This window comes from Rhinichthys klamathensis, unplaced genomic scaffold, assembly GCF_029890125.1.
Source record: "Rhinichthys klamathensis goyatoka isolate OS25496 unplaced genomic scaffold, OSU_Roscu_1.1 h1tg000186l_1, whole genome shotgun sequence".
In the NCBI taxonomy this organism is placed as follows: Eukaryota; Metazoa; Chordata; class Actinopteri; order Cypriniformes; family Leuciscidae; genus Rhinichthys; species Rhinichthys klamathensis.
Genome location: NW_026606714.1, coordinates 523,739 through 536,975, shown reverse-complemented (window position 1 = coordinate 536,975; position 13,237 = coordinate 523,739). Strand labels below are relative to the sequence as shown.

Below are 13,237 nucleotides of genomic sequence, written 5' to 3'. Positions count from 1 at the left end.
GGTGAATCAAAGAAGAAGAAAAAACACTCTTGTCAAAGCAGCAGTACGCTGACCCAAATTTCAGATGAGTAATTTCTGTGCTTGTGGGTGTAAGAATGTGTTTGTGTGAATTTGAGTATTTGTGTTTCTTTGTGGCTTTTAAACTCCTCACCTTCCCCATGGAGAGATGTGATCCTGAAGCGTTTTGACATTTTCTGGACCACAGCACAATCTGACTAGAAGCACATCATTCATTAACGTTTCTCAGGGGGATGTGGAAGAGGGTGGTGGCCGTTTATGAGCGAAGCACGGGGAAAAAAGAGAGGGACTATAGCCGTGAGGCTGAAATACTCTGGTATCTTCTCTAACTATACCATCACACATTTTTCTATACTTGAGAACTCCAAAGCTTGTTTATGTCAGTATATTTCATACAGTTTGGACCAACTTCAATTCCGAACTGGAGTGTAGATATAAAACTGGAAAACTATGGTCTTAATAGGGAATAAAAAATGAATACCTTCATTCAGCAAGAATGCATTAAATTGAACCAAAGTGACAGTAAACGAGACTTTTACATTTACATTTCTATTTTAAAGGGTTAGTTCACCCAAAAATGAAAATTCTGTCAGTAATTACTCACCCTCATGTTGTTCCAACCCTGTAAGACTTTCGTTCATCTTCGGAACACAAATTAAGATATTTTTTTATTAAATCTGAGAGCTGGATCACTCCTCCATAGGCTTCTTAAGGGATCGAAACTGGCCGGCCCAAAAGTTATGAAAGACATCGTTAAAATAGTCCGAGTGACTACCGTGGCTCAATCTTAAGTTTATCAAGCGACGAGAATACTTTTTGTGCACAAAAAAACAAACAAAAATAACGACTTTATTTAACTATTCATTTCCTTCTCTGTGGGCCGTGAGATTTCACGTAGTGAAACTACGCAAAGCTTCTGTGTTGTACGTCACACGTAGGCTCACTATTGGCCGACGCTGGTCATGTGTGTGATGCGTGTGATGTACAGCCTAGAAGCTTTGCGTAGTTTCACTACGTTAAATCTCGAGCCCCACAGAGAAGGAAATGAATAGTTGAATAAAGTCGTTATTTTTGTTTGTTTTTTTGTGCACAAAAAGTATTCTCGTCGCTTGATAAACTTAAGATTGAGCCACTGTAGTCACTCTGACTATTTTAACAATGTCTTTCATAACTTTTGGGCCGGCCAGTTTCAATCCCTTAAGAAGCCATGGAGGAGAGAGCCAGCTCTCAGATTTAATCAAAAATATCTTAATTTGTGTTCCGAAGATGAACGAAAGTCTTACGGGGTTGGAACAACATGAGGGTGAGTAATTAATTACTGACAGAATTTTCATTTTTGGGTGAACTAACCCTTTAAATAAATGTCGTTTTTATGAAATTTCTCTTCATCAAAAAATCCTGAAGAAAACTGGTTTCTACAAACATTTTAAGCAGCACAACCGTTTTCAACTTTGATAATAATACGAAATGATTCATGAGCACCAAATCAGCATATTAGAATGATTTCTGAAGGATCACGTGAGACTGAAGACCAGAGTATACCATACTGTACCAAAGACATTTGAACGAGAGCATATAAAATATTATCAGCGATTCAAGTTAGCTGGTCTGCAGCAGGAATCATGTCTTTCGCTATCTTTTTTGTCATTTCAGCATTTTCTCTCTCTGCTTTTGAAAGAATTCCATATTTTAGTATTTATTACTCATGGAGTATCTGACATATGAAGTAGAGTCTTGACCCACCACACCTGTTAATATCAGTACTAAGCCCACAGGCCCTGAGGTGGATACTTTGGCTCAGCTGACCCTCTGTCCAAGCCAAATTGTCCAGCTGTGTGATGGACATGGATGATCAGCCCTGTTTACTCCCTCTCTTTCCAGCCTTCTGCTTGTGACCACTGTGGTCCCAGTGTTGCTCATGAGCTCATGTCCACTGGGGCAGGAGGTGTTCACATGGCTTGATTACTTTCCTTGAACAAAACAGTCAGAATCCTTCCACATTAGCAAACCTCCTGCCAGGGCACACACTGCCTAGTGTCGCTGACAATCTGTTTTATATTGTTTCATGCTTTGCTTTTTTATTCTTCAAAACGTACTTGCAGTCCAGATTTTTGGTTGCATGTTTTTACTAATTTGCTGACTGTGCATTAGCTCAAACTCATAGAGTCAGCATTAGTAGCGGCTCATTAGTAATGGTTTTGGGAGAGAAAATGTGGTTTAGCTGGTGTGTAACACCGTTTGAACTTTGCAGTTTGTGGGAGGCAATATCTGGTGAGATATCCTAGGGATGTCAGCCCACCTCCTTCAGATTAAAGCTCCACACGCAGACTAGCGGCAATGTCATTGAGCCCTTTCCTCTGCATAATCTAGACGTAAGAGACCAGAGGTTAACCCACTGTCTTAACTTGTCTTAGGGGAGTTTAGATGTCAGGCTATGAATGTATTTATTGGGTTTGGACCCTCCTCTGATGCTCTCTGTGAGATTGCTAGGTAGGATGGGAAGCTCACCACAGATCAGAGGGTACGTATTTGATTCTACACAGGGGTTTTTGGTTTCACCAGCAGGGAGGTTTCCATCCCACAGAGACCTGGATGAGAGCTTGAGAGTCCCAGCGTGAAGTTTTGAGCTCCAAACCTGTTCCAATCTATAATCCTGCTGACCTGTCATCATCCCTCCTGCCCATAACTCATATTGTCCGCTGAGATGTGTGTCCATACTGAAGACACTCTGTGGAATATAAAGTTACAAAAAGCTGTGCATCTAGCCTTTTTGATTCAGTCATCCCAGCTTTTGAGAGTCAGAGATGGATGATTGATGACGAAGACCAGAGTTGATCTCAAGCCTGCTATCCCCTCTTCTAAAAAGGGTCACTGACAAAGTGTCCATATGTATGTTATGTGAATTTTTTTAAGTGAATTTTTGTTGTTGAAAATCTCAGATTAGGGTTGTAAAATTCTTAGGTTTGCATATGGTTTAAAAAGGTTTATACTATATTTAAGAAAAAAATAATGGATCTAGCGTTAGAATCATTCTAGATGACATTTTCTACCTTTTTCCCCCACCAAAGAAAATATCTAAATGGACCTTAATTAGGAAATAAAAAGATGATAATTTTAAAAGATGTGTAGACAAGTCACTATATGTGTGTATTGTATTTTTTAATGTATTCAAAAAATTAACAAAATGAGTGTCACGTCATTGACCAAAAGCCACTGCAACTGACACTTGTTTTCATTTGCTTGCTCATGCTGAGGTGTTGATGGTTGATCTAATTAATCTGCTATTATGACAAACACTGACAATTGTATTTGGTCTTTATCGACCTCTAACCCTAAGTTTTGACCTTTAGCAATGGAGCTTTTGGTGACGGAGTTGAGTGTCCTGTTGAAGCTGTTGGACCATGAGACCCTGAGCTGTGCTACAGAAGAGAAGAAAACGGCTGTGAAAAACCTTCTCAGACAACTTCAGCCCTCAGGTATATCTAAAATCAGTTTTTATAATGGCTATTATCTGGTCCAAGCTGGGTTTAGTGGTTGGACCACCAGCCGGTTGACCTTGAAGGCCATTGATGTCCAATCAATTTGTTAGAGAGACACCTTTTTGCTGAGTTTAGGATTTATACAGGAAAATTCATCCCTATTGTAGACCATTTTGATTAGCTTAGTTAGATCTGGTAGACCACCTCGGATAAGCCTTTTAGTCAGATTGACTACATTAAGCTATGACCTGTTTTTTTTGTCCAGCAGGGAACTGCACATATATTGCAAAATAACTCAGAAAACATCAGTCTTACAGAGAACCAATAAAAATATGCTTAAGGCAATTTAGACAGTGACAAGACCAGAGGGATAAACATCAACCTTGTTTCTCTCATAAATGAGACTGAAAAAGCTTTTGGCAGTTGTCCTACTTACATATGTTTTCTCTTTTCTCATACTTGTTCTTTGCAGTCACTGGAAAAGACTATATGTACATGAACACCTCCGTGTACAGAAACGGAACCAGCTTTGTCGAATCTCTTTTTGATACATTCGGTAAGTGGGGAGTGTAAATGAGATTTACATCTCTCAACACTGTTCACTCCATTGTATTATGCTTATAAATGTGTTTGGACATTTATACAGATTGTGACCTTGGGGACCTGAAAGTTGAAATGGAGGATCAAAAGAAAGAGCCAGAGACAAACCAGACCGACCACTGTGTCTCCAAGCCAGTAAGAAATCTTCCCTCAGAGGATTACGCACAATGCTCCGCTCCTGAGACCTAACGCTAATATATAGTACATCATAAACCCTGATGTCAGTGTGTAATGAGGGCTGTGCTCTGCCACGATGAGATACGGCTGGAAGATTAATCGTTCTGCAGTGAAACCTGCTCTTCTCTTTCCAGCTGCATTGCACTTTCAGGGTCAGGCCGTTATCTTTTAGTCACGTCACCGTCAGCCCTTCGCCGAGGTCCCCATAGAGCCTATTATTAAGAGAGCACACTCTTCCAGCAGTCAGATTTTTCATTGTGTGTGTCAGTGTGTTTGTATGCCATCATAGCACAATAGTCCTGCATGGCCAGTATCTGACTTTTATTCAACCGTCATCCATGTGGCATGTGGGTTTGGCTTTTGATTGGATGCAGCGGTCACATATCATTTGTTATTGGAGTAAATTGCAGAGTGGTGGAATGGAGCCACATAACTTTGTGATATTGTGAGGACTCACTGAAAAGCAGATGTTAAGTGTGAATTAATGTGATGGGGCAGACAGATGGAGTAAGTCATTGTGTGTGCCACATTTTTTTGACCAGAGCTCAACGGGCTCGCCTCCCCCCCTGCCCAACACACCACCTCCAGAGGATTACTATGAAGAGGCCGTGCCACTCAGCCCTGGAAAGATGCCAGAATATATAACCAGCCGCAGTGAGTCTTATTGCTGTATGTCCGTTGTATGGAAACATGACATGGTCTATATAAATTCCTATAGACAAAATAACTTGTAGAGTGACTGAGTTACAACTTTTTGTTATTTCCAGAGTCCGAGTGTTGACGATAGATCTTGTCACTACGGGAACCATTTGATGTCAAAGTTAATTGTACTGTAGTTCTCAACCCATTTTACTTCCATAATAGGACACATTTTTTAATGAAACATTACAGTATATTCAACAAGAAAAAGTATTTATTTTATCCATTATGAAATTATTGGATTGTAAAAAGTGGGTGCTACTTTCCAGAATGGAGCTATGCTCAATTTAAAGTTACAAAAACGGTGTTTAAATAGCTATTGGTTAACATTACATCGTTACAAGTGACATCGGTGGTAAAAGTCAATTCAGAACAAATTAATACATTTTGATCAAGGAATTAGGAAGGCAAATGGGGTCAAATTCATTCCATTGACTTCCAATTAAATGCAGAGAAATGCAGGTGACCAAAAACACAAGCTTATGTAAAGAAGTTTCGCATTTTGTTCCATTTCAAAGTTTCAGTTTGGTAAACTCTAAACTTTGCAAATTCACAAATTTCATAAAGACTTTTTTTTGGCAAATGTTTGTTGGTGCTAGATATAGAGACAGTCAGCCAAGAGAGGGATTGCTGTAGGCTTCTGTAGGCTAATTAAGTTCGCTTATCATCTATCAGTGTTGTAGTCAAGAAGACCGGCAGAGGACGGTGGAGTCCGAGTCAAGACTAAGTCCAAACGAATCCATGACAAGACCAAAAGCATGAAAATATAGTCTCGATGTCTTAGAGACCGAGTCAGGTCTCGAGTACTACCACAAAGATAGTTGCCCCTTTATTTCAATTTAAATTAATAGAAATATCCAAGTTTTGGATATTTTTAAAAAGAAAACACTCTCTCTAAAAGTTTTTACACTTGTAATAAAGCAATGGCAATTCTAATAATGATGCTAAAACAGACTGCAGTGCATTCAAGCAATTCAGCAAGAAGATGCTAAGAGAGATGGGAGTTCTCGCTCATCTACATTTCACTTTGCAGAGGATTGCTAATTAGTGCATTGCCATGCAAATTTGGGATTCTACTTTGTCTACTTTTAAGAGGTCAACTGTTTTTTTTTTTTTTTTGCACTACAGGTAAAAAAAACACAAAAAAAAAACACTTCAGATATTATGATTGCTTCGCAAAGATTAGGGAGAGCATGTTAAATGTTTTTCCACACAGCCTATTTTAAATATACTGTATGGCACTGCACATTTCTCTTATATCAACAGGCAGCTCCAGCCCTCCTAATTCCATTGAAGATGGATATTACGAAGATGCTGAGAACAATTACCCAACAACGCAAGTGAACGGACGACGCAAGAACTCCTGTAAGCGGGGGAACCCTGATGCTATAAATAGTGATGTCATTTCTTCTTAGTAGTATTAGTATGACATTACTCCTCCCACAGATAATGACTCGGATGCCTTAAGCAGTTCTTATGAGTCATATGACGAGGAAGAGGAAGAGAAAGGCCAGCGTTTGACACACCAGTGGCCCTCAGAGGAGAACTCCATGGCCCCGGTGAGAGACTGCCATATCTGTGCCTTCCTACTAAGGAAAAAACGCTTCGGCCAGTGGGCCAAACAGCTCACTGTCATTCGTGAAAACAGACTCCAGGTGAGCTGGAAAAAGCCCTGAGAGATAAAAATGAGCCTTGATTTTTCCTGATGCTATCATGTAAACCCCTGAATCTTGTTTTATAGTGTTATAAAAGCTCTAAAGACCAGTCGCCCTACACGGATATACCACTCAGCCTGTGCACTGTCATCTACGTGCCCAAAGACGGCCGGAGGAAGAAACACGAGCTCCGATTCTCCCTTCCCGGTGGAGAGGCGCTGGTGTTGGCCGTGCAGAGCAAGGAGCAGGCCGAGAAATGGCTCCAAGTAAACACAGTCCCTCACTTTCTTGCACGATTGGGTATCCATCCATTATGCATACACACAATGGATGTATCGGCTGCCAGAATCAATATTGCACAAGAGGAAAATGGCTTTTGTAAAAGGGACCCCCTGTGTGATTACACGCGTAGGAAACGCTTATGTGTGTGTATCTTTGTGTGGTTGCAGGTGGTGCGTGACGTTACAGGCCAGGGGAATGGGTTGGAAAGCCCATCATCTCCCATGATTCCTAGGAAGATTGAAATGGATAAGGTGAGATCCCAGCACACATTTGTCTTATTCATGACTCCTGTGCATCTCATCTTCATTACTGACATATGAAGTGTGCCAATAACGAACTTTTGGGGATACGCTCATTCTGTATAAAGTGGTCTTTCTGTGACTTTTTCAGGAAAATAATCCCACATACAACACGTAAGATGAATACCTCTCGACATTTCCTTACAAAAAGTATTTTAAAAACATAGTATTGCCATGGTACACGGTACATTTTATTAATGGTTTTAAGTACTTATTCTAAGTATCATTTGACACTGAAGACTGGAGCAATGGCTGCTGAAAAATCAGCTTTGCCATCACAGGAATAAATTACATTTTAAATTTATTTTAGAAAACATATATTTGAAATTATAATAATGATTTACAAAATTACTAGTTGTACTGTATGTTTGATCAAATCAATGCAGCATTATTAAAAAATGCAGCCAACATTAAAAAATCGTACCGACCTCCAACTTTTGAACAGTAGTGCAGATAACTCCAAATGGATTTGTCTCTGTCCTCTATCATTGTTTGTAATTACATCCCCAGTGCTGCTGTGAGTGCTGTGCTGTCTGTGTGTGTGTGTAAACAGACTGACAGCGTTTGAAATGTTCTTGGCTCGCTCTCCATCTGCTTTAATTAAAAGGCGTCAAGCTGAGGGTGGTCAATTCTGTCAGAGCAGCTGTAAATAATGTGCTGAGTTTAAGAGACCTGTTGTGAGAGGCAGAATCAATGGGAATGTAGTGATGTGTGATTGTATGTCAGGAAACACATTTTATCTGAATTTAGCAGTCGGTTGTGAGAGGTAGACTGCACTGGGAGTGTGTTTCCTGTCTGAACTCTGCTGCTGTAGCTGTCCAACACCCTGAATCTAGACCAATTCAGGGTTTATTCAGGATTATTTTTAATAATCTCCATATCCTATTGTACAGCATTAGTCAACTAATAGTTATGGATGTGTATATTTACAAATTTGGCGTATTTAGTTGCTGATCTGGCTGTGCTGTTGTCCCTGTAGTGGTGTTCTGCAGAGAAGCAAACCTCAGATTCTGACAGTGTGCCAAGTGGAGAAAGTGCTCGTGACAGCCGGGAAAATGGTGAGATCTTCAGTTCTGCCCCGCTGGTCTTCTCTGATTACACCTTAGAATCCAAAGATTTTCTTCCTGTTTTTTTTTTCTAATCCCACTCACAGTTCTTCTATCTTTATGTTTATTAGTGGTGTTTGTTAAGGCAATCATCATTATTATTAATAATATTTTTTAAACAAACCACTAAAGTAAAACAATAAAAGTAATTCATCTTGCAGTGTTTTTTACACTCACACTATACAAGGAAAGAGGGACCAGAATAATTTCTATAGACCAGAATGTCTTGTAGATTTAGGGTTGGGCTATCAACACCCTGGTAACTGCCCAAAACACCCTAGGAACCCCAGAGCAACATGTCAAAAACCACTCAGTATGCCTTGGCTATCACATAGCAACACCCTGGCAACCACCCAAAAACACCCTAAAACTACTCAGAATGCCATAGAAACTGTATAGTAACACCCTGGCAATCACCCAAAACACCATAATAACCACATAGCAATGTATTAAGCCGATCAGAATGCCTAATAAACCACATAGAAACACTCTGGCAACAACCCAAAACACCCTTGCAGCCACCTAGAAACATGTTGAAAACCATACAGTTAGAACACTTTAGCAATTGAATAACAACATCCTGACTACCACCCAGGGTCAAAACACCCTTCATAGCAATGCTCGAAAAACCCATAACACCTTTAGAAACTGCATAACAACACCCTGGCAACCACTCAAAACACCAATATAATTGTGCCTGCAAGGTTTTCATTGGCAAGAAACACTCACAATGTCTTCTGAATTTCAAAATTTTGTATCTCTCTCTCTCTCTCTCTCTCTCTCTCTCTCTCTCACTCTCACTCTCACTCTCACTCTCACTCTCACTCTCACTCTCACTCTCACTCTCACTCTCACTCTCACTCTCACTCTCACTCTCACACACACACACACACACACACACACACACACACACACACACACACTTTATTCATCCTTTTTTCCTTTGTCATAGGTACTCTGTTAACAAGCAGGAAGCCTTTATGCAGGATGTGGATTGTTTGTGATTATAATTGTTTGGACCAGTGAAAGTCTTTAATAGCTTTGGCCTAATTCCTGCAGATTGTGTGTCTGTAGACCACACATATCTTTCCATGTAATTTCATTCTACCATCAAACCTGTGTTTGTGTGTTTACAGGTAAACCCAAGCGAGGTGGACTGTCAGAGCTAACGGGCACCGTAAGCCGAGCTGCAGGAAGAAAGATCACAAGAATTATCAGTTTCTCCAAAAGAAAGCCTCCACTGCCAGGAGACGCCCGCATGTCTCTCGACCAGGATCCCCGGTGTGGTACGAGACACATCTTTCTCTCTCCCCTTTCTCCTCTCATATTACAATACCCATGACTCTCTCCACCTGTTATTTTCAACTTTTCTTTCTTAGCGTTTGATCTCAGACAGTGAAGTGGAATAAATCTACACCATGAAACAGAAGTGGGCGTACTGTAATAATTGCTGTAATTCTTTCTGTGTGTGTGTGTGTTAGGTTATGTGGGAGTGCTGTTGAATCAGTGCTGGAGGGAACACTGGTGTCGTGTGCGGGCCGGATCTCTTTACCTTTACCACGAGAAAGCAGAACAGCGAGTCCCCCACACCGCTGTGGCTCTGAAGGGCTGTGAGGTTGTCCCAGGCCTCGGGCCCAAACACCCCTTCGCCCTGAGGATACTGAAAGGAGGTGCAGAGCTGGCAGCTTTAGAGGTAGTGAAGCTTTCACAGCAATCCTCCATAGAGCTATATTCTAGTGGTTAGCTACATGCAAATTTAGTCTTGGTGTTTGTGCGGGTTTGATCTGTGTTCCTTCCTCTTCTCTCACCATCATTCATTGACATCTCTCAATCTATACTATAAGAATGAACCGATATTAAAATTCTGTCTGGCCGACCATTTTTTTTATTGCTGATATTAAAATACTATACTATTCTATACCATTTTGTCTAAATAAATAAATAAATAAATAAATAAAAATAAAACACTAAAAACCAAAACAAATAACTTGAAATGCTACAGGTGAATATAGGCATCATACTATTTATAATATACACTATAAAAAATGTTGATTTAACCTGAGATTTGAAAAAGATTATTGAACAGTGTTATTGGATATTTTTAAAGATTAACTTTAAGTGAATGCCCGATGACAGCAAATGTAATCTAAATAGAAATTACCATGCACAATTAAATATATATAATCAACTGATACAAATTAATTAAAAAAAATAATAAATAAATATTTAATTTAATAGCTTAAATTAAATATTTAATTTAATAGCTTAATTTAATATTGGATTAGTAGTATTATTTAAATACTATTACAGTATTTATTTATATTTTGATTAGCTTTTATTTTTATAATTGTATTTTAATTTGACCACATTTTTTGTTATTTTTTGTTGTCTTTTATCATTTTTATTATTATTTTTTAATATTTATGTTTGACTTTATTTTTATTGAATTTTTAGTTTTAGTTATTCAACTTTAATATTCATTTGAAGGGATAGTTCACAGTAATTACTCACCCTCATGTTGTTCCAACCTTTCCAGACTTTCGTTCATCTTCGGAACACAAATTAAGATATTTTTGATTAAATCTGAGAGCTGGATCACTCCTCCATAGGCTTCTTAAAGCTGCTGTAGGTAACTTTTGTAAAAAATATTTTTTACATATTTGTTGAAACTGTCATTATGTCCTGACAGTAGAATATGAGACAGATACTCTGTGAAAAAATCAAACTCTTCTGGCTCCTCCTAGTGGTCCTATAGCCATTTGCAGAAATACACGCTCCCGGTCCGAAACAACCAATCAGAGCCAGGAGGAATGTCTTAGCACTGTCAATCACGCTCGTGTACGCGCTGATCACACCCCTCTCTTGCACAGGGCGAGCGCGTACCGTCGTTCAAACTCAAGATTGCCGGCGAGCTGCGGCTGTGCTTATGACGGAGAAACAACCTAAACTGCCAATTTCTCGAGTGACACCTGCTCATAAAACAAAAAGGTAAAAGGAAAAATACCGATGACGATAAACAAGCGAAAAAGAAAGAATTACACAGAGCCCATTGACTCGGTGTCAAAACTCTAGCCGCATAACATGTAGATAAAATGTCACGCACTCTGCTAAGCAACAATTGAAACCTGCTAATTCACTGGCTTGTCATGTTGCTGAAATAATGTACTAGCACACCTTATCTGGCATTATATATAGCTAGAATAATTACTTACATACTGTAACGTTAGTTACCGTTATATTAACATTATCTTACTAGCTATTTATAACTTATAAAAAGAGTGCAAGTTATAAAGTTACATGTATTGCAAAATACATAATGATTTGAGGACCAAGTTTGTAGTCAAAGTATGGGCAGGCCATAGTCAATGTAAAGCATATTGTTGACGTTTAGTTCCTATTAGTGAATGTGCCATATAACTTTTTATCCGCTGTTATCGGTGGCCCTGTTTACTAGCCTGCGCGTTCACGACAGGCTCCGCTGTGGAGGACGAGCTGTGGAGGGAGGGCTGTAGCGCAGCAGAGAGCAAGGGGGTGGGACCTGTAAGTTGTGCTTGTTCAAATTTTCAGGCTAAGTCAATGTTTTCTCAAAACTCCCCACTGCAGCTTTAAGGGATCGAAACTGGCCGGCCCAAAAGTTATGAAAGACATTGTTAAAATAGTCCGAGTGACTACAGTGGCTCAATCTTAAGTTTATCAAGAGAATACTTTTTGTGCGCAAAAACCAAATAAAAATAACAACTTTATTCAACTATTAATTTCCTTCTCTGTGGGCCTCACGTAGTTCACGTAGTGTAACAGCGCAGCACTTCTGTGATGTACGTCACACGCATCACAAAAAGTATTCTCTCCCGAAAGTCTTACGGGGCTGGAACAACATGAGGGTGAGTAATTACCAAGCGGCAACATTCTAATCTGAAAAATGAAGCCTACCTAGAAGTGCGAAAAACTGCAATACATCGAAAATCCGCTAGAGGGAGGTCCCAAAAGGGAGCAAATATCCATAGACCGCATGTTAAAATGTCCGTTTTCACAGCATAAATTTATATGTTTACATGTTGGTCCCATGGACTTTTATTGTATTTTTGGATAGGTCCCGAGTGCCTGACAACTGTGAGGGGGGTGAATTTTTTTCTAACTCGGTAGTTTAGATCGTATTTAGATATAAAATGTATGACAAATAAGCACGTGATTGACAGCTGATAACGGGCTGCGCCGAGTGGAATTCCTGAAATTTGACGTCTCGGCCATGATCTGACACAACACATCATACCACCTCTGTATCCTTTCTGAACATTTGTATTTGAAATATCGTACGATTTTCCAAGATGGCACCGCCCATACCCCCCATAAACAGCCTCAAAACCGTTCTTCAGAAAGTCTATGGGTGACGTCACAGACGCTTTGTCCATATTTTTTTACAGTCTATGGTAATTACTGACAGAATTTTCATTTTTGGGTGAACTATCCCTTTAAGTTTAAGTTTTTCATAATATATATATATATATATATATATATATTAATTTCAATGGAAAAAAAAAGATTTTTAATGGTCTAAGTTTTAGTTAACAATAACTAACACTACTATCTTTAAATGTTATGTTTTTTTCATTCTTTAATACTCTTTTATCATGTCTGATGATTAAATGCTGTCCATACAGTCTATTTTATAATCTTCGTGTGTGTGTGTGTGTGTCTGGCTCTTTTTGTGATTGCAGCTCATGTTTGTTCTTGCTTGTGTTTGTTGTGTTAGGCGAGTTGTTCGGAGGACATGGGCCGCTGGCTGGGAGTCCTGTTGGCAGAAACTGGTTCCTCTGCCGACCCCGAGTCCCTACATTATGACTATGTAGATGTGGAAACTATCGCCAACATCCGCACGGCTGCCCGTCACTCTTTCCTGTGAGTTAAGGGTTAATGTGGTGAGG

General features: G+C 39.5%; 1 protein-coding gene across 2 annotated transcripts in view; it reads left to right on the top strand.

Moving 5' to 3' along the window:
• The window catches only part of afap1l1a (actin filament associated protein 1-like 1a), a 43,546-nt gene that overhangs the window by 25,943 nt on the left and 4,366 nt on the right, over window positions 1-13,237 (top strand). For both annotated transcript variants that reach the window (XM_056261796.1, XM_056261795.1), the window contains exons 2-13: window positions 3,369-3,494; window positions 3,970-4,053; window positions 4,144-4,232; window positions 4,817-4,928; window positions 6,240-6,338; window positions 6,420-6,628; window positions 6,715-6,894; window positions 7,078-7,161; window positions 8,189-8,267; window positions 9,452-9,601; window positions 9,797-10,008; window positions 13,066-13,211. In XM_056261796.1, the coding sequence (XP_056117771.1) occupies window positions 3,369-3,494; window positions 3,970-4,053; window positions 4,144-4,232; window positions 4,817-4,928; window positions 6,240-6,338; window positions 6,420-6,628; window positions 6,715-6,894; window positions 7,078-7,161; window positions 8,189-8,267; window positions 9,452-9,601; window positions 9,797-10,008; window positions 13,066-13,211 (1,570 nt within the window). The remainder of the gene's footprint in view (window positions 1-3,368; window positions 3,495-3,969; window positions 4,054-4,143; window positions 4,233-4,816; window positions 4,929-6,239; window positions 6,339-6,419; window positions 6,629-6,714; window positions 6,895-7,077; window positions 7,162-8,188; window positions 8,268-9,451; window positions 9,602-9,796; window positions 10,009-13,065; window positions 13,212-13,237) is intronic.